This window comes from Loxodonta africana, chromosome 4 (assembly GCF_030014295.1).
Source record: "Loxodonta africana isolate mLoxAfr1 chromosome 4, mLoxAfr1.hap2, whole genome shotgun sequence".
Classification (NCBI taxonomy): domain Eukaryota; kingdom Metazoa; phylum Chordata; class Mammalia; order Proboscidea; family Elephantidae; genus Loxodonta; species Loxodonta africana.
The window spans coordinates 132,072,601-132,093,789 of NC_087345.1; the positions used below are offsets into that span (position 1 = coordinate 132,072,601).

General features: G+C 40.0%; 1 protein-coding gene and 1 long non-coding RNA gene across 4 annotated transcripts in view; one reads left to right on the forward strand and one right to left on the reverse strand.

The window, feature by feature from the left end:
* NECAP1 (NECAP endocytosis associated 1) overlaps positions 1 to 4,420 on the forward strand; it is a 30,386-nt gene extending 25,966 nt beyond the window's left edge. The window contains exons 6-10 of one of the 2 annotated variants that reach the window (XM_064284658.1): positions 190 to 298; positions 393 to 576; positions 1,095 to 1,125; positions 2,099 to 2,201; positions 2,706 to 4,420. In XM_064284658.1, coding sequence (XP_064140728.1) covers positions 190 to 298; positions 393 to 576; positions 1,095 to 1,125; positions 2,099 to 2,171 — 397 coding nt within the window. In that variant the 3' untranslated portion in view covers positions 2,172 to 2,201; positions 2,706 to 4,420. The remainder of the gene's footprint in view (positions 1 to 189; positions 299 to 392; positions 577 to 1,094; positions 1,126 to 2,098; positions 2,202 to 2,705) is intronic. The other variant, XM_064284657.1, reaches the window with a different exon arrangement.
* LOC135231245 (uncharacterized) lies at positions 2,178 to 19,671 on the reverse strand. 2 transcript variants are annotated; one of them, XR_010321916.1, is made up of 3 exons: positions 14,325 to 19,671; positions 7,325 to 13,413; positions 2,178 to 2,278 (listed from the first exon to the last, which is right to left on the reverse strand). It is a non-coding gene; the product is annotated as an uncharacterized LOC135231245 (long non-coding RNA). The 2 variants fall into 2 exon arrangements; XR_010321917.1 differs by lacking the exon at positions 2,178 to 2,278 and having other exon boundaries at positions 4,408 to 7,492; positions 7,599 to 13,413.
* Positions 19,672 to 21,189: the final 1,518 nt, after the last annotated feature.

Genomic DNA, 21,189 nt, shown 5'->3' on the forward strand with positions numbered 1-21,189 from the left:
ATGTGCGTTTTGTGTGGAGAGCCCTAGGTGAGACTGAGCCCCAGTTGCCCTCTTTCTTCACTAGTCACACTCTGTCACTCTGCTTTCTGGGATCCCCTCTCAAGTAGTCTAACTACACCCAAATTTGTGTGTCAGGCTCTTGCTGTCAGGGAAATCCAAACTAAGATAATTTACTTTTTTTTCCTGAAGGTGGGTAAAGCAGGAATCTGAGATTTCCAAAGAGTCTCAGGAAATGGATACTCGTCCAAAGTTGGATCTGGGCTTTAAGGAAGGACAGACTATCAAATTGAGTATTGGGGTGAGTATGTTTTGTTTTCATTTTTATTTTGTTTTCTTGTGTTCCTATAAGCCTGTGACCTTCTTCTTCTTCCTTTTTTTTTTTTTTTTAATAGAACATTACAACCAAGAAAGGAGGTGCTTCTAAGCCCAGGACTGCAGGGCCTGGGGGTCTAAGCTTACTCCCACCCCCACCTGGAGGCAAAGTCACTATTCCTCCACCATCGTCCTCAGTTGCCATCAGCAATCATGTCACCCCACCACCCATTCCAAAATCCAACCATGGAGGCAGTGATGCAGGTGAATCTCTCTAGTACTGCTAACTTTGAGAAATTGCATCTTACATTTTAATTGAGAAACACCTGTTTGCCAAGTGGAGCATTGAGGTTTTTGTTACGCTTCAAGTGTGACTCAGAGACACTGGCACTGACAAAGTGATTCTGATAGCCTCTGGCAAAGGGTCAGAGCTTTTCTGGTGAACCGAGAGTCATGGCGCCTGGTAGGTGCTTTTGCAGAGAGTGGGTGGTATTGGAAAGACAGTTTCCTTCACTGCACCATGGTTAGATGCTAGTAGGCCTATGAGTCAGATGGACCTTGATTCCTGTCAGTCATGCCTCTCCTAGTTTACATCTGAATAAACTTGGTAACATTACTTAAGTTCTTTGAGTTTCACTCAGTTTCCTTTTTGGTGATATGGAGATGTAAAACTACCTCAGGATTGTGAAGGTTAAAAGATGTGGCAACACCTGGCATAGTGCTTGGAACATAGTAGCCATTCAATGAATGTTATTTCTTAATCCTTTCCATTTTTTCACAAGGGCAATTGGGAGAAAAGGAGAAGACATCTAGGTTTGTGAATACACTTTCATTCTTCCTCACTATGCTGTGGAAAAAAGAATAGATATCCTTATAGCTTCCCATTTAAAAAATGAGAACATTAGAACTCAGAAAGGAGTGGGAATTTTCCTAAGTTTAGAGAACCAAGTATTAAAATCTGGGAGTTTTAAGTTAATGTGTCAGACAATGATGATCATTCATAGAGTTGATAATTAATATGTCTTTCTGGAATTTGTGAGATAAAAATGGCTATTGCCTACCTTTTTTGCTAAGTATTGCCAGAATGCACAGGGGAGAGACTAAATACCTAAGTCCCTTTTACTTTTGATGCCATAATATTTTTAATTTTTTTATTAAAATTTTTATTTTGAGATAATTTTTATTTTGAGATTCACGTGCAGTTGTAAGAAATACTGCAAAGAGATCTTATGTGTACTTTACTCAGTTTCCCTCAGTGATGACATTTTGCAACACTGCAGTAGAATATCACAACCAGGAAACTGACATCGATTGATCCTACTCAGAAGTCACAAATTTTGTATGTGGTTATTTTGTGCGTATTTAGTTCTGTGCGGTTTTATCCTATGTAAGTTCATAGATCCACAACCACAGTCAGAGTATAGGACAGTTCCATCCCTCTTTTCCCCATCCTTATCCTTAGAAGCCACTAATCTGTTCTCCATCTCTATAACCTTGTGTCTTCAAGAATGTTATATAAATGGAATCATGTAGTATGTAACCTTTTGGGATTGTCTTTTTCCACTCAGCATAATTCAGCTTGTTGCGCCTGTCAATAGTTTGTTCCTTTTTATTGCTAAGTAGGATTCCATGGTTTAGATGTACTGGAATTGAAGATCTGTATTGTTTCTGGTTTTGGCTATTATGTATAAAGCTGCTGTGAACATTTGCCTACAGGTTTTTGTCTGAGCATAAGTTTTCACTTCCAAGAATTTTATTATGTTTTCCCCTCTTACCTCGTGTTCAGATATCCTTTTAGATTTGGATTCTCCTGCTCCTGTCGTAACGCCAGCACCAGCTCCGGTGTCTGCAAGCAATGACTTGTGGGGAGACTTTAGCACTGCATCCAGGTAATGGGCGTAGTGAAACCAACATGTTATCAGTCAGGGTATAGATGGTATGTTCACAGTCAAGGAAAATCTTTGACCTGGGAAAACAAAAGATTTACAGGTCTTATAGTCTTTGGAAACCCTGGTGGCATAGTGGTTAAGATCTACAGCTGCTAACCAAAAGGTTGGCAGTTTAAATCCACCAGGTGCTCCTTTGGAACCTTATGGGGTAGTTCTGCTCTGTCCTGTAGGGTTGCTATGAGTTGGAATTGACTCAACGGCAATGGGTTTGGTTGTTTTTTTTTTTAATAGAGTCTTTGGCAGGAGTTCTAGGGAAGGAAATGTAGGAGTTCTGGGGATGATGGGACAAGAAAGCTGTGGGATAAAGAATGAGTGGGATATTTCAGGCCTTGGTAAGTGGAATTGCTGTGAATTCTGGGCAGCTATTTCTTGGAAACTATTAAGTGAAGAATGGAGTAGTTACGCTAATATTATGCTCTTTCTTTCTGTTCTCCTGTCTTGCAGCTCTGTTTCAAACCAGGCACCACAACCATCCAGCTGGGTCCAGTTCTGAATGGTATTGGCAGGACATTACAGACAGACTTGAAGAATAAAAATGACCTGAGGGCACCAGTCCGTGAGGGAAGTTAGAAACCCCTTCCCTCCCCAGAACCAAAATTACCGGACAATCTTTTTCATAGCTTCTCCATTGCATTCAAGCTAGTTTATGTCACTTCCCTTTGTTGTTACTTGCTGTACAGCTAAGAGAATATCTGTCATCCCCTGCTCACTACCAAGTTAGGGGAGTCGTGGGTCTTACCATACTTGTGGCTGGCTGTGCAGGGCTCAAAAGGCCAGGGTCTATTTGAGGTGGAAGTGACCTCTAACGTCTGTAAAATTCTTCTCCATCTTTTAAATTCTTCACTGAATCATCTCATGACCCCACTGTGCCTCTTTGTGAAGCTCTAGTAACAATTTCAGGGAGATAAAAACCTTGAAACTTCCTTCTCCATTAACCCAAGACTAAAAATGGACAGCCTGACCTTAGTGTTTACAAATTAAGCATTTTGATAGGGGACAGTATGGAGAAAGCCCTGTTCCCTGGGTCTCTGCTCTAGTCTTCAGGCTTATCCTGTTCAGTAAACACCCACTGCTGGGTGCAGCTCCATCACCCTCTTGTGTGTTTACAAGTCTCTTCCTATGATAAGAGGGCTGTGTTGGAAGCACCTACACGATTCTTTTCTATTGGTTGAATAGTGCACCATCTTTGACCAGTGGGTATCCCTGGATGAAGGGGGCTCAAGGGGCTGTGCTTTCCCAGTTATATGCTAGAAAAGTATTTGTTCTCTTGCAGCTCCACCTAGTTGCTGCTTTTGAAGCACAGCTTTACTTTGTATTTGCCCCATTTGACCTAAAGTTGAAGAGTTGAGAGTTTTTAACCTCATCTGTAGAGCAGAGAGGTTGAAAGCACTAAACTCTTGTTTAATACCCACATTGCCTTGCTGCCTGGGTATATGAGCCCTTTCCATAAACATTTCTTTTTCAATCCATTTAGCTCTTTGGTAGAATGCTGCTACTATATATATTGCCATTTATGAAGGAGATTGGAGAGTCATAGCTTTAGCTGTGACAAGTCTGACCAAGTGAAGGCTTTGATACTTATCACCCAGGGCATCTCAAAAGCAAGTTGCTCTCCTACCACGTTTCTTTCCCTGTGTCCCACCATTCCTTATATGAAGCTGTGAAAAGAGTTCCCCTTCTCAGATGAATGGGTACTATCTGTTTCATTTGTTAACGGGCAATTTTGAGGATGAAATGGGAAGATGGAATTTTTTCCCTTGCATTTATTTATTTGGATGTGTACACTCTGGTTGAAGGGAGTTCTATATAGTTTCCAAATATATCCTGTCTCCTGGATTTTCTGATGTCTTTTCTAACTTTGGGTCCATTATTTTTTCATTGCCTCCCCTTCTAGGCAGCTCTATTCTTGCAGAGCCATGGCAGGACATTTTTAAATTCCAATAGAAAACACTAAGAAGAAATTCTGCAGAATCACTAGTGACTAACTACTGGGAGCCTATTTTCTCAATCTTCATGTTGTGTTCTTTGTTTGTATTCTTAAGATGATAATATATTATGTATTTGAATTGCTGAAAAAATTGAAAATGAAGTTTAAGATGTATGTATATAAAGTGTATGCTGTATTCGTGCAATAATGGTAATTAAAAATACAGAAAAAGGTGGTGTCTCTTTTACCTTTTAATTTGCTTATCTGATTACCTTTTTTATTTAATTTACCCGATGCAAATGGGCCAGTAGGTAGTAAAAGGGTATTTCGTATTTACTATTCCTTTTCAAGAAGCAGCTTTTAAGAAGTTGAGACTAGATCTCTGTGTTCAGGGTTCCAAACCCAGAGAGCGCCTAATTACTAGAGATAATTTTTGTTCATTATTTATTTGCTGGTATGGTTTATTTCATTTGCTTCAACTCATCTTCATGATCTCGGCTGCTTCCCATATCCCAGAATTGCATAAATAAAGAGGATCAGTGTAAGAGATAGAACTAAAGTCAGAGTCAAAGTCTTTGAAAGCCAGAAAGGATCTTAGAGTTCTCATTCAGTGACTGTCACAGGAGATAGATAAGAATACCATGGATATATATATATGTATGTATATATATATATATTTTAAATCTTTTAAAATAACACACTGATTTCTCTAGAGAGTCTGATATACCGCCCCCCCTCCCCCCTTTTACTTCCCTTGTATGGGGCTAAGGTGACTTCCCTAGCAAAATAAGTAATTTCTTACAATTGCTGAGGTTGTAAGGCACTATCATAGATAGGAGTGTATCCTAAACCTCAGGTTTTTGGTTGGGGAAAAATATGGAGAATCACTTTTCTAGCTCAACTCCTTCAATTATGCATTGATACCTGCCTCTGATGCTGTACTGTAAGCCTTTATTACTCCTTATTTCCTCCATTCTGATAAACTTCTAGCTGTCTGCTTGCCTCTAGCTTTCTTTGTTTTAATCCAGTTTATGTGTTCCCACCAGAATGATCTGCCTAAAGCTAAGCTCTGCTCATACCCCTCACTTTCCTACTCATTGCTTGAATTGGTTCTCTCTTGCTTAGAGAATAAAGTCCAAAGGTACCATACCATCCTCAACTTTTAGTTCTCTCTTTCACTCAAAGTATGCTCCAGAGTACTGGTCATTCTTCAAACACCATACATTGAATGCTTGCTAAAAAACAACCTTGCCTGGAATACCTTCTTTTCTATACCTGCTTGTTGAAATTCTCTTCGTGAAAGGTTAGCTCAAATAACATGTGATGAAACGCTTACCTATCCTCCAAGTTGGAAAGATGATCTCCTTTGTTTTGTTTGGCTTGCTAATGAAATTCTCTCCCTTACTAGTTTGTAAGCTCTTTGGGTGTGAGACCCGTGTCTTAATTTTTATCTACACACAGAACTTGACAAACACCTTTCTAAATAGTAGATGCTCATTAAATACTTGTTGAATCAATAGTGCTTTCAGCAAAGAGAGACTAGAAGTCAGTAACTTGGGTGTTTTCTTTCTTTTACTCGTTTGGATTTTTCCTAACTGCATGACTTCAGTATTCATTATGTACTTTGTCATAGTTGCAGAAAATCTCATTTCTTGCTTGGAGTCAGACACAATATAAGACGGCCAAGTAAGCAGGGGTAAAGACAAATTGTACTCTGGTACATAGACCCTATGGCCTGAGAAAATGAACCCTAGGGATTGTGTAGCACAGATGCCGGTAAATACGGTAGCTTACTATCTTGTTTTAATGATCCAACTAGCTAAAATTATGTTGCCCTTTGCTCATGTTTAGTTATTTTTTTCTACCTATTTTTTTATGTCTGTTATTTCTCCCTTAACTGTACATGAAGACAGTAATATGTTTTGTGACTATAGAACTCATGCTGAAGCACTCCTCAGACACATTCTCTTGAGAAAGAAAGAGAAAGGAAGAGAGTTATATTTTCTTGTAAGTCCTTAAGCCCTGGAGGGTATATAGGCTTGTTTGTGATGGTTTTCACAACAGCTTTATGGTCTAGCATCTATTTCAAAAATTTTACAGAATTGCCGTTTTCAGCCCCCTTTTGAAAGATGTCAAGATATGGGGGTGAATATTTAAAAAAACAAAGCATAACTGTCATTATTGAGTTGCCTGCATCTGAGCCAGGAGTCAAATTGTCCACTGTGATTTTACATTCCGCCTCATAAATCTAAGAATAGTGTCATACCTTCAATTAAAAAATACAGTGAATGAAGAGCCACTATGGATGTTTTTGTTTGTTCTTCAATATTTTCTTTGTTCTTATTATCTGTTCTGCCATTGCACTTACAATAGGAAAGAAATGTCATAGAAGCACTTTGCGTGGATGCTGCATCTGGCTGCATATCAGCATGCGACCAGTAGAGGGCGTGCTCCCGCGAGCAACTCCAGCACAACTGTAGGACATACTGCTCAGACTTCCTGGTGACAGAAGCACTTAAAAAGGAATAAATAAATGAAAATGAGCCAGTGAAATTTCATCTACAGAGTCTAAATCTGAATTCCAACCAAAGTTTCCTGGGAACGCAGAAAGACAGCAGCTACAGCTGACAGAAAATTAGGTACAGAATGATACTTCTTTCAGATATTAATAGGTAAATAAATATTTGAATGGAGAATATACTTATTATTTATACTGACCTCCCAACCCCACTCATAATAGATTATCAATGAGCAGTAAAGAGTAGTGGTCAGGGGCCTGGATTTTAAAGGAGACAGATTGTTGTCGTGGAGTGGTGTGGAGTTGATTTCTGACTCATAGCAGCCCCATGTGACGCAGTGGAACTGCCCCACCGGCTCTTCTTGGCTGCAATCTTTAAGAAGCAGATTGCCAGTTCTTTCTCCTGTGGAGCCACTGGGTGGGTTCCAATGGCCAACCTTTCAGTTAGCAGCCAAGTACTTAACTGTTGCACCACCAGGGCTCCTGGAGACAGATTACCTTGGCATGAAAACCTGTCGTTTTTTGGCTTTGTGACCTTGGACAAGTTATTTAACCACAGGGTGGAGTCAGGCCCTCACAATGCCTACTTCCTTTGTGGGCAAATGAAACGAAACTTACGAGCTTTGAATGTTTGCCGGGCGGGTGCTTTGGACTGAATCCTCCGTATTTTATGCAACTGCCACTTCTCTAAGTTCTTGAGGTCACATTTTATCACGATCAGGCCTCTAGTTGTTACTTAAACGATCTAGTAAAGCTTGAATTCGACTGGGTTTGTAATATTCTAACCTGTAGAATCAAATTTTGAGTTTGGTTTTGGCTTCAGCTTGCAGCTACAAGCAATAAAAGATTCTCACATAGATAGAAGATCGAAAATCTGATTGTCAGGTTTTACCTGGAGCCAAGAGTTCAGGACTTTGAGCTTGTCATTCTCTCTTTAGGCTGTCCAGTGCCATAAGAAGCACTCTTTTACTCAGCAGTCCTTGAATTGTCCTTTCCCTCGCAGCCACTTCATCTCCTGTAGCCTTGTTAATAGGACCACTTACAATAAGTTGCACAATGTATTGCTAAGTGAAGAAGTTAAATTACAGAATTATATATATTTTAGTCAATTTGTGTAGAAACAAAAGCTTATAAAAATTGTAGGGAAAAATATAATCAAACTGTTAAAAATAGCTTTCTCTGGATATATAAAAATAACAATGGAGTAAACAGGGCAATTCATGTTTACCTTAAAGCTGTTATAGTATTTGATATTTTATGGGCATGTATTTCTTAAAGAATAAAAAACATAACAAGCCAAAGATTTTTTTCTCACGAAAAGTTAATAAAGCAATGTTCTCTTATTAGAAACCAATCAGATATATCATTTGAATATTTCAATTTCAATCAAATTTTAGTTGTTCATAGACCAAAACAGGTTGATATTGCCAGCATAACCTTATCTCAAAGTGCTTGCATAAATAATTTTCTAGCAATGAAAGAGGATAAACTCATGGAATGTTTAAGTGGAGGTTAAGTGGATGGATACCAATGATTTCTGTTTCTGCCTACACTTCCAGCTGCTTCCAAAACAACAATACAAAAAAATAGTATCATTAATTAAAAAAAAAACTTTTTTAAACCGTTGCTGTCAAGTCAATTCATACTGATCCCATAAGACAGAGTGGAACTGCCCCAGAGGGTTTCCAAGGAGCAGCTGTTGGATTCGTACCACCTACCTTTTGGTTAGCAGCCATAGCTCTTAACCACTCTGCCACCAGGGCTCCATTATCATTAGTAGGCATCTTTAATTCAATGACAGAAAAAGAAAGAAGCAAAGAAGAAAGAGGAAATTTACATAGCACTTTGCAATTAACAAAATGATTTTATAGTCATTACTTTAACTTAAAAATAATCCTGAAAAATAAGTATTATTCTCATTTTACAGTTGAAGAAACCAAAAGTTAGATAGATTAAATAACTTGTCTAAGACCAAACAATAGTTATAAGTGGTGCAGATGAAACTCAAACCCATATCTCTGTATTTTATGCAACTTCCACTTCTGTAAACCAACTGATGTATTCATTTCCTTCTAGATGGTCACAAGTTGCCAGCTTTGTCATCTGAATGAGTCAGGGCTCAGACGCTAAGAAATTTGGAGAAATACAATTGACATCTATATCTGAAGAGAATGAGATAAACCTATTAGTGAGTTAAAATCCACTTCGTTTTCATGGAGCCTTCACCAAAAATGAGATTAAGACAGTCTGTACATCAGGGCTGTTAACTCAACAGAAAGAGTATTTTATTCACAGTAAGTGCTTGTTGGAAACCCTGGTGGTAAGCCCGAAACCACACCCGGTGCGGTCAAGTCGATTCCGACTCATGGCGACCCTATAGGACAGAGGTAGTACTGCCCCATAGAGTTTCCAAGAAGCGCCTGGCGGTTTCAAACCGCCGACTTTCGGTTAGCAGCCGTAGCACTTAACCACTACGCATAGTGGTTAAATGCTACCGCTGCTAATCAAAAGGATGGTAGTTTGAATCCACCAGGCACTCCTTGGAAATAAAAATTAATGAATATTTCCCCTAGGACCATGAAAAAACAAGTGATATTGATCTAAGCCTGTCAAACAGGGTGATGCTCACCAGGATGGCGCCAGTCACCCCCTGGGCTGATGGGATAATGGCAGGAAAAGACCAACGTGTTTGAAACGTGACCATCGAAACCACACAGAAAGAAAATGGACATTCCACAAGTTCCTAAAACCTTTTCCCTAAAAAACCCCAGGTGGCCTCCAGTTTCTTGAGACAGACAGATTTAGGAGGAGATCATTCTCCTCTGTCTCCATATCCCTGTTCCCCCGTCTCCATATATTGATATATTAATAAAGCTCTTGCTACCCACCTCACCCCTGTCTCAAGAGCTGGCTGTTTACAGCAGGAGGCTCCAACTCCTGAAACTGCGGTAACACCATCCTCACAATCCTTGCTACTTTTGAGCCCATTGCTGTAGCTACTGTGTCGATTTGTCTCATTGAGGCCCTTCCTGTTTTTCACTGTCCCTCTACTTCACCAAGTATGATGTTCTTCTCAGGGACTGGTCCCTCCTGATAACATGTCCACAGTACATAAGATGACGTCTTGCCATCCTCGCTTCCAAGGAGCACCCTGGCTGCATTTCTTCCAAGACAGACTTGTTTGTCCTTCTGGCAGCCCACTGTGTACTCAATATTCTTCACCAACACCATAATTCAACTGGCATCAATTCTTCTTCAGTCTCCCTTATTCATTGTCCAGCTTTCACATGTACCATGTACATGAGGCAGTTTAAAATACCATGGCTTGGGTCAGGTACACGTTAGTCCTCCAAGTGACATCTTCACTTTTTAACACTTTAAAGAAGGTCTTTTGCAACACATTTGCCCAATGCAATACATCATTCGATTTCTTGATGGCTGCTTCCATGGGCATTGATTGTGGATCCAAGTAATATGAAATCTTTTACAACTTCAGTCTTTTCTCATGATGTTACTTATTGGTCCCGTTGTGAGGATTTTTGTTTTCTTTATGTTGAGGTGTAAGCCATACTGTCGGCTGTAATCTTTGACCTTTATCGGTAAGTGCTTCAAGTCCTCTTTGCCTTCAGCAAGCAATATTGTGTCATCTGCATATCACAGTATGTTAATGAGCCTTCCTCCAATCCTGGTGTTGCGTTCTTCCTCATATAACTCAGCTTCTCAGATTACTTGCCAGCATAGACTGGATAAGTATAGTGAAAGGATACAATCCTGACGCACACCCTTCCTGACTTTAAACCATGCAGTATCCCTTTGTCCTGTTCGAACAACTGCCTCTTGGTCTATGTACAGATTCAGCATGAGCACAATTAAGTGGAATTCCCATTCTTCAAATGTTATCCAAATTTGTTGTGATCCACACAGTCAAATGCCTTTGAATAGTCAATAAAACACAGGTAAACATCTTTCTGGTATTATCTGCTTTCAGCCACACTTCATCAATGACGATATCCATCCATCAGCAATGATATCCCTCATTCCACGTCTTCTTCTGAATTCGGCTTGAATTTCTGGCAGTTCCCTGTCGCTGTACTGCTGCAACTGTTTTTGAATGATCTTCAGCAAAATTTTGCTTGTGAGTGATATTAATGATACTGTTCAATAAATTTCACATTCTGTTGGATCATCTTTCTTTGAAATGGGCACAAATATGGATCTCTGCCAGTCAGTTGGTCAAGTAACTGTCCTCCAAATTCCTTGGCACAGACGAATTAGCACCTCCTGTGGTGCATCCATTTGCTGAAATATATCAACTGGTATTCTATCAATGGCTATAGCCTGTTTTTCACCAATGCCTTCAGGGCAGCTTGGACTTCTTTCTTCAATATCGTCATTTCTTGATCATATGCTACCTCCTGAAATGGATGAGTGTTGACCAATTCCTCTTGGTACAGTGTCTCTGTGTCTTTCCATCTTCTTTAGATGCTTCCTGCATCATTCACTATTTTGCCCAAGAAATCCTTCAGAACTGCAACTTGGGGCTTGAATGTTCTCTTCAGTTCATTCGGCTTGAGAAATTCCAAGTGTTCTCTTCCCTTTTGGTTCTCTAATTCCAGGTCTTTGCACATTTCATTATAATACTTTACTTTGTCTTCTCTAGCCACCCTTTGAAATCTTCTGTTCAGCTCTTTTACTTTATCATTTCTTCCATTTGCTTTAACTACTCTACATTCAAGAACAAGCTTCAGAGTTTCTTCACACATCCATTTTAGTCTTTTCTTTCTTTCCCATCTTCTTAATGACGTTTTGCTCTCTTCATGTATGATGTCCTTTATGTCATCCCACAACTCCTCTGGACTTCGGTCATTAATGTTCAATGCATCAAATCTATTCTTGAGATGGTCTCTAAATTCAGGTGGGATTTACACAAGGTCATACTTTCACTCTTGTGGACTTGTTCTAGTTTTCTTCAGCTTCAGTTTGAACTTGCACACAAGCAATTGATGGTCTGTTCTGCAGTAGGCCACTAGCCTTGTTCTGACTGATGATATTGAGCTTCTCCTCATCTCTTTCCACAGATGTAGTTGATTTGATTCCTGTGTGCTCCATATGGCAAGGTCCACGTGTATAGTCGCCGTTTATGTTATTTAAAAAAAAGCATTTACAATGAGGAGGTCAATAGTCATGCAAAATTCTAACATGTGATCTCCAGTGTCGTTGTTATCACCAAGGCCATATTTTCCAACTACTGATCCTTCTTTGTTTCCACCTTTCACATTCCAGTCACCAGTAATTATCAATGCATCTTGATTGCATGTTTGATCATTTTCAGACTGCAGAAGTTGGTTAAAATCTTCAATTCCCTCTTCTTTGGCATTAGTGGTTGGTGTGTAAAATTGAATAATATTTGTGTTAACTGGTCTTCCTTATAGGTGTATCGATATTATCCTATCACCGACCATGTTGTACTTCAGGATAGATCTCGAAATGCTCTTTTTAATGACAAATGCAATGCCATTCCTCTTCAATTTGTCATTCCTGGCATAGTGGACCATATGATTGTCTGATTCAAAATGGCCAATAGCACTACATTTCAGTTCGCGAATGCCTAGGATATCGAGCTCTATGTGTTCCATGTCATTTTTTATGATTTCCAACTTTCCTAGATTCATACTTCGTACATTCCATGTTCCATTTATTCATGGATATTTCCAGCTGTTTCTTCTCATTTTGAGTCGTGCCACATCAAAAGATGAAGGTCCCAGAAGCTTTATTCCATCCATATCATTAAGATCAATTCTACTTTGAGGAGGCACCGCTTCTCCAATCATATTTTGAGTACCTTCGAACCTGAGAGGCGCATCTTCTGGCACTATATCAATGTTCTGCTGCTATTCATAAGGTTTTCACTGGTCAATTTCTCAGAAGCAGACCACCGGATCCTTTTTCCTAGTCTGTCTTAGTTTGGAAGCTCACTAAAACCTGTCCACCAAGGGTGACCTTGCTCGTATTTGAAATACCAGTGGCATAGCTTCCAGCATCACAGAAACATGCAAGCCACCACAGTATGACAAACTGACAGATGTGTGGTAGGTGTAAGTGCTTAAGAACTATTTATTAAATAAGCAATGTAAAAATGAACTGATTCCATCTGTATTACTTCACTAGACTGCTAATCTTAGAATTATTCACTGTTATGTTGGAACTCTAAACATGAATTATGACAGATATATCATAAATTTATAAACTTCCACTGATTTGAAATTTTGCACATTGTCACAAAGAGAGCACCAGCACAATAAAAGAATGAGAAGAACAAAAGGCCCACCTCAAAACAAATTACAGCCATCTAAGACACATCGACTGGTCCCACCCCATCTGAAGCAAAGGAGAATGAAGAAAACCAAAGACACAAAGGAAATATTAGTCCAATGGACCACAAGTACCACAGCTTCCACCAGCCTGAGCCCAGAACTAGAGGGTGCCCGGCTACCACCACCGATCACTCTGACAGGGATCACAGTAGAGGATCCTGGACAAAACAGGAGAAAAAATGTGGAACAAAACTCAAAATCATCAAAAAAGATAAGACTTACTGGTCTGACAGAGACTGGGGGAACCCACGAGGACTATGGCCCTGAGGTACCTTTTAACTGAGAACTGAAGTCACTCCTGAAGGTCACCTTTCAGCCAAAGATTACACAGGTCTATAAAACAAACAATAACACATATAAGGAACGTGCTTCATAGTTCAATCATGTGCATGCACCCAAATGGGCAACACCTGCCCAAACGCAAAGACGAGAAGGTAGGAAGGGACAGGAAAAATGGACAAGCAGAAATGGTGAATTGGGGTGTGGAAGGGGTGAATATTGACACATCACAGGGATTGCAACCAATGTCAAAAAACAATTTGTGTATTAGGTGTTGAAAGAGAAACTAATTTGCTCTGTAAACTTTCATCTAAAGCACATTTTTTTTAAATTACAGTACAATTTCAAAAAAAAAAAAGACAAAAGGAAGGTCCTAAATTCTGCCAAAGAGAAAGCAGGATCAAATAAATAGACATTATGATCAAAGTTGCTGTTGTACTTCTCAACAAATATATTGGTTACTACAAGACAGTGAAGCAATGCCCTCAAAATTCCAAAAGAAGACAGTTTTTAACCAAAATTCTGTAATTAGAAAAAATATTAATTGTGAGAATAAAATAAGAGACATGTCAGAAAAGCCAGGGCTAAAAGTTCACCTCTCATTTTTCTCTTCTTAAGAAGCTACTAGAAGAGCAATCTCCAGCAAAATGAGAATGTAAATAAAGCAAGCTTGGGAATGAATTCCCTATAATTTCCCCCATAAAAGCACACAGAGAAACTATGATAGCAAAATCTAAAACCCATGGAAAACATCCACCAAAAATTGGGGAACAAGATATTCTCAAGAACTCTAAAATACGAGTGAGTGGAGACAAACAATGGAGTGTTAGAAGAGCTACACATTACCAGCATCTGCACTGGAGAAAGCAGAGAGAAGCAACTGCCCTCAAAGGAGTTTAAAACTCAAAATAACCAACAAGTATTCACTTAAAAGGACAGTGGTGGTTCAGCCGTAGAATTCTCACCTTTCGTTCCGTGCCAATGCACCTCAGGTACAGTCACCACCTATCTGTCTTAGAGGCTTGATTGTTGCTGTGATACTGAACAGGTTTCAGTGGAGTTTCCAGACTAAGACAGACTAGGAAGAAAGGCCTGATGATCTACTCAGAAAAATCAGTCAATAAAAATTCTACGGATCGCAATGGTCCAATCAAGTCAGAGCACACTCGCAGCAGTAACAACATTCACTTAAAAACCTAGCAAGTCAAACTGGGTTTCATTTCCAATAGCGAATGAGTTCAAGGGTCGGAAGAAGTGGAGATGTTTGGACCTCATGAATATTCCAAATGAACAGCCGAAGCTTCCTTCCATAACAAACCCCACACTGAGAAGAAAACGCTGGCACAGAATTCAAATTGAGCAGGACAGGGGCAATAGAGACCAAGGAAAAAGAAAGTCTAAAAAAGTAGAAGAGGGAAATAGGGCCAGGAGACCTCACAAAACAAACTGCCACTTCACAAAAAATGACAGAAGAGCAAGCCCTAGAGCTGTGCTAACCAATACGTAGCTATAAGCTAATATGACTCTTGAGCACCTGAAATATGGCTAGTCCAAAGTGTGCTGTGCTGTAAGTGTAAAATACACACCAAATTTCCTCAAAGACAGTACGAAAAAAAAAGTAAAACATCTCATTAGTAATTTTAGATTGATCACATGGTGAAATTATAATATTCTGGAATACTGAATTACAAATGTATTATTATTTTCACCTAAAGCACAATAAAAATTTTTTTAAGGCATATATATTATTAAAATAAATTTCTGGGAGGCAGGGCCAAGATGGTGGAATAGTCAGACACTTTGTATTGTTCCCCCTTACAACAAAGGCCAAAAAAAAAAAAGTGAATTGATTACATATGACAATCTAGGAGCCCTAGTCATCAAACACAAAGCTGAAGAATTGGACCGATCATTAGGTGGAAGAAGAGACAATTGAAAAATAGCAGAAACAGGGAAATACAGATTTGTGGGATCACCAGCAACCTGCTAGCTAAATTTGTACAGCACACATAGGCTGAGGCAGGCAGCAACATCCCAAGCTGAAACCCACCCCATCTGGTGCAGTTAAGCAGCAGCAAATCTGCACACACCTCCACAACCAAACAGGAGTGACACCAGACCTGCCAAAGTTGACTGCAAGCTCCCAACCCACTACATATGCTGACACCATAACTCTCCCTCCTGCCAGAGCCCCACGACCAAGGAGCACTTCCTTCCCCTCACACATCTCCCACCCTGCTGTGACACCATTCTCACGGCATTCAACAATGCCATGCTCTCTGAGCTGGGAGCTCATGGCAGGTCCAGAGATGCCCACCTCTTTGCCCAGTCACTGGCATAGGGAGTCCACAGACTTGCAGTACACTTCACCCCACCCTTCACCCCTGCCCCAGTGCCATGCAGACCAATAGAGCACTGCACACCCTCATTAGCACAAAATGGGCTGGGCATCCACCTGACGCCCATTTTCACCAGCATCAGCCAAGAGAGCTGCAGATTTGTGGCATTCGACACAACTCCACCCCCTAAGAAAGGACCTCGCCGACCTACACTGATGGCCTGAGGGCCAGCGGTACCACCCCCTTCATCTAGGGGCCTCGGAATTAATGCTGCTTGCCAATCCCTCCAACCAATGGTACCAGGTGCTCAAAGACCAGCTGCACTATCCTTCCCACTATGCACTGTAGCATACAGGGACATGCTTTCCATCTGGGCACCTGGGGGCAGCCAACAGCCTCCTCCTTGCCCACACATCACCCCCATTGCAACCAGAGACCTGTGCCTGCTCCGAACACATCCATGCAGCCCTACCCACCTAGGACTCTAGGTGAGTGTCTCCATACCACACAGTGACTGACACCCATTCACCTGCACCCTGAAAAACTGCACCCACGCAGGAACAGTGAACAGGCTTCCAGGCACACATGCCTAGTTGCTGCTCTGACCCCCTGGAGACAGAGAGGTGAGAACTTCAATAACACCAACAACCAGAGTAACACACACGCCCAGCCTACTTGAATATATCAAACAAAACAAAAATACAGGATGCAGTAAACAAAAATACCATAAATAAATATAATGAGTTATTGATTTCTCAGAGACAACGGTCAAACTCAAATCACATAAAGAAGCAAGACAAGATGGCCATAGCAAGTGACCAAAATAAAGAGCCAGAAAACTCCAGAGGAAGATAAGGCAATGGAATTACCTGATAAAGAATTCAAAACTAATATACAGAGTTCTCCAAAAGATCAGGAAGGAGATCAGGCAATACTCAGACCAAACAAAGGAACTCACAGACAAAGCAACAGAAAAATTAAGAAAAACAATACAAGAACAAAATGACAGAATAAATGGGCTGCTAGAAACCACACAGAAACAGCAACCAGAAAGCCAAAAGATTAATAATAAAATTTCAGACTTAGACAACTCAGTAGAAGGTCATAGGAGCAGAATTGAGATAATGGAAGTCAGAATTAGTGAGATTGAAGATAAATCCCTTGACACCGATTTGTTTGAGGAAAAATCAGAATAGTGAAAAAAGTGTAAGAGTTTTGTGGGATACTATCATGAGAAAAACCTACTCGTGATCAGAGTACCAGAACAGGTAGGATAACAGAAAACACAGAGAGAATCGTTGAAGATTTGCTGTGAAAAAAATCCCTAATATCATGGAACATGAGAAGATAACTATTCAAGAAGCTCAACGAACCCCATACAGGATAGATCCCAAAAGAAAGCCATCAAGACATAACCAATTTTGCCAAAACTGAAGACATCCTGAGAGCAGCTAAAGATAAATGAAAAGTCACCTACAAAGGAGAACCAATAAGACTAAGCTCAGGTGACTCAGCAGAAACCATGTGGGCAAGAAGACAATGGGATGACACATACAGTCTTGAAGGAAAAAAAATTGCCAACCAAGAATTATATAACCAGCAAAATTGTCTCTCAAATAACAAAAAACACCAAACCCATTGCCACTGAGTCGATCCCAACTCAGAGTGACCCTACTGGACAGACTAGAATTGTCCCATAGGGTTTCCAAGGAGTGCGTGGTGGATTCCAACTGCCAACCTTTTGGTTAGCAGCCATAACTCTTAACCACTACGCCACCAGGGTTTCTATCTCTCAAATACTTTGGCAAAATTAGGTCATTTCCAGATAAACAGAAATAAAAGGAACTTGTAAAAACCAGACCAAAACTACAACAAATATTAAAGGAAGTCCTCTGTTTTTTTTTTTTTCTGGTTAGAGAACCAACAACATCAGAAAACAACCCAAGACTAGGACACAGAAAAGATCAACCAAGATAGGAAAGTCACAAAAACAAATCAAAGCTAAAAGATTGAAAATCGGGAACCAGAGACATCAATATGTAAATGACAACAACATCAAAACAAAAAAGAGGGAACAAATGGTATAGCCATAGAACTTCCATATGGAGAGGAAGTCAAGGTGATATCGAGAACTAAAACACTGGTTTAAACTTAGAAAAATAAAGGTAAATTTCAAGGTAACCACAAAGGAAACTTACAAACCTATCTATCAACTAAAAGAGAAGAAAAGCATAAATACTCAGCAGACACAAAATCAACAATAATGAGAGAGATGAAAAGAAAATACATAAACACAAAACAACTCAGAACAGAAATTAATCAGAACAGAGAAAATGTCAACATCACGATTATAAATAAATACATCAAAACAATGGCAGTGAACTCATACTTATTGATAATTACACTAAAAATAAATGGCCTAAATGCACCAGTAAAGAGACACTGACAGAATGGATTAAAAAACATGATCCATCTATATGCTGTCTACAAGAGACACACCTTAGACGCTGCCTTAGTCATCTAGTGGTGCTATAACAGAAATACCGCAAGTGGATGGCTTTAACAAAGAGAAGTTTATTTCCTTACAGTAAAGTAGGCTAAAAGTCCAAAGGGTGTCAGTTCCAAGGGAAGGCTTTCTCTCTCTGTCAGCCGTCTCATCAATCTTCCTCCTGACTAGGATCTTCTCCACACAGGGACTCCAGGTCCAAAAGACCACTCTGCTCCCGGCACTGTTTTCTTGGTGGTATGAGGTCCCCCTGGCTCTCTGCTCTCTTCTCTCTTTTATATCTCAAGAGATTGCCTCAAGACACAATCCAATCTTATAGATTGAGTCCTGCCTCACTAACACAACAGCCGCCCATCTTCCCTCATTAACATCATAGAGGCACAATTTACAACATATAGGAAAATCACAAAATGCCAGGAATCAAGGCCCAGCTAAATTGATACACACTTTTTTGGGGGGACAAAAGTCAATCCATGACAGATGCAGAGACATAAACTAAAATTTAAAGGATGGAAAAAAAATTTCAAGTAAACAATAACCAAAAAATAGCAGAAGTGACAGTATTAACCTCTGATAAAATAGACTTTATAGCAAAATTCATCATAAAGGATAAGGAAGGACAAATACTATATAATGATATAGGATCAATACACTAGGAGAACATGACCATAATAAATACATACGCACCCAATGACAGGACTCCAAAATACATAAAACAAACTCTAAAAACACTGAAAAGAGAAACAGACAGTTTCACAGTAATATTGGCAGACTTTAACACACCACTTTTGGTGAAGAACAGAACATCTAGAAAGAAACTCAGTAAAGATACAGAAGATCTAAATGAAACAGGCCACCAACTCGACCTCACAGACATATACAGAACACTCCACCCAACAGCAGCAAAGTATTCATTCTTTTCCAATGCACATGGAACATTCTCCAGAATAGACTACATTTTACTCCACAACGCAAGCCTTAACAAAATCCAAAACATTGAAATAATACAAAGAATCTTCTCTGATCATAATGCCATAAAAGTAGAAATTAATAACAGAAACAGCAAAGAAAAAAATCAAATACATGGACACTGAATATCACGATTAAAAACTACTGGGCAATAGAAGAAATCAAGGATGGAATAAAAAAATTAACAAAATCAAACAAGAATGAAAGCACATCTTACCAAAACCTTTGGGACACACCAAAAGCAGTGTTAGAGGTCAATTTTCAGCAGTAAATGCACACATCAAAAAAGAAGGGCCCAAATCAAAACATTAACACTATAATTCAAACAAACAGAAAAAGAGCAACAAAACAAGCCCTCAGACACCAGAAGAAAGGCAATAATAAAGATTAGCGCAGAAATAAATGGCACAGAGAATAGAAAAACAATGGAAAGAATCAACAAGACCAAAATTTGATGCTCTGAAAAGATCAACACAATTGACATTGTCCACAATTACAAAAAAAAAAAAAAAAAGAGGAAGGAAGCAAATAACCCGAATAAGAAATAAGACAGGCAACATCACAACAGACCCAACTGAAATAAAAAAAGATAACACAATAGTATGAAAAATTGTACTTCAACAAATTCGAAAACCTAGAGGAAATGAACAAATTTCTAGAAACACACTAGCTACCTAAACTAACACATACTGAGGTAGAAAAACTAAAACGACCCACAACAACAACAAAAAAAGTCCTGGCCCAAATGGCATCACTGGAGAATTCTACCAAACATTCACAGAAGAGCTAACAGCAATACTAACCCACAAAACTACTCGAGCTATTTCAGAACATAGAAAAGGAAAGAATATTACCAAACTAGTTTAGTTTTACGAAGGCAGTATAACCCTGATACCAAAGTCAGGAAAAGACATCATGGAAAAAGAAAATTGCAGATCGACATCTCTCATGAAAATAGGCACAAAAATTCTCAAGAAAATTCTAGGCAGTAGAATTCAACAGGGTATAGATAATACATCATTACAAAATGGAATTCATACCAAGTGTGTAGGGATGATTCAACATCAGAAAATAATCAACACCAGTTTTTCGATTCCCTCTACCATCCTTCCCCTCCTTTCTCCAGGTGCTGTCTCTGCTGCTTTTTGATGGATTGTGTCTCAGTGTTCGGCTTGGGAGCTGCCAAAGCACATGGCTTCCCAGGCCCGGGCAGCCACACCAGTGGGCACCCTTGGGGTATTTTCTTTTTCTTTTTCTCAGTTTCTTTTCTCTCTCTACCTTCCTTCCTTTCCTTTTTCACAACCACCTGGCTGTGTGCCACCTATGCTGCTTTTTCATAGGCTATGGCACACTGCTCAGCTGGGAAGCCTTTGGCACACAGCTTCCCCAGTCCATGCTGCCACACTGGTGGGCTCCATTGGGACATTTGTTTCTTGCTGTCTTGTCTCTCTCTACATTCCTTCCTTTGCTTTCTCCCGACCACCTGGCTACATGGGCCTTTTTCTTTTTCTTTCAGTTCCTAATCTCTCCTTTCCTTCCTTTCCATTCTCCCACCCAACTATCCATGTGTGTCATCTCTACCCCTTCTTGATGGGCTGTGCCACACCACCAGTTAGAAAGCCACCGGCACATGGCCTCCCCAGGTCCATGCCACTCCACCGGCAGACTCCCTTGGCATCATTTTTTTCTTTTTTTGGTTTCTGTTTCTCTCTCTTCTTTCCCACACCTGTTTAGCTCCACACATCACATCCTCCCTACTCCCTCCTGCCTAACTGCACCACTCAATGAGCACCACACCCTCAAGCAGCACAGGTGCAGACCACAAGACCCCATCCTTCACTGCCCCCAGCCCCACCCTGTTGGCCCCAGTATGTACCAAAAATGACCCACTCCCACCCCTCTTCCTTTGCTGGATCTGCACTGCTTCACCATAGCTGAGCAACTAGCCCTGCACACCTGGACAAGGTGGTGAGAAGTATCATGCACACAGACAAGCAAACAACAAAGAACACCCAC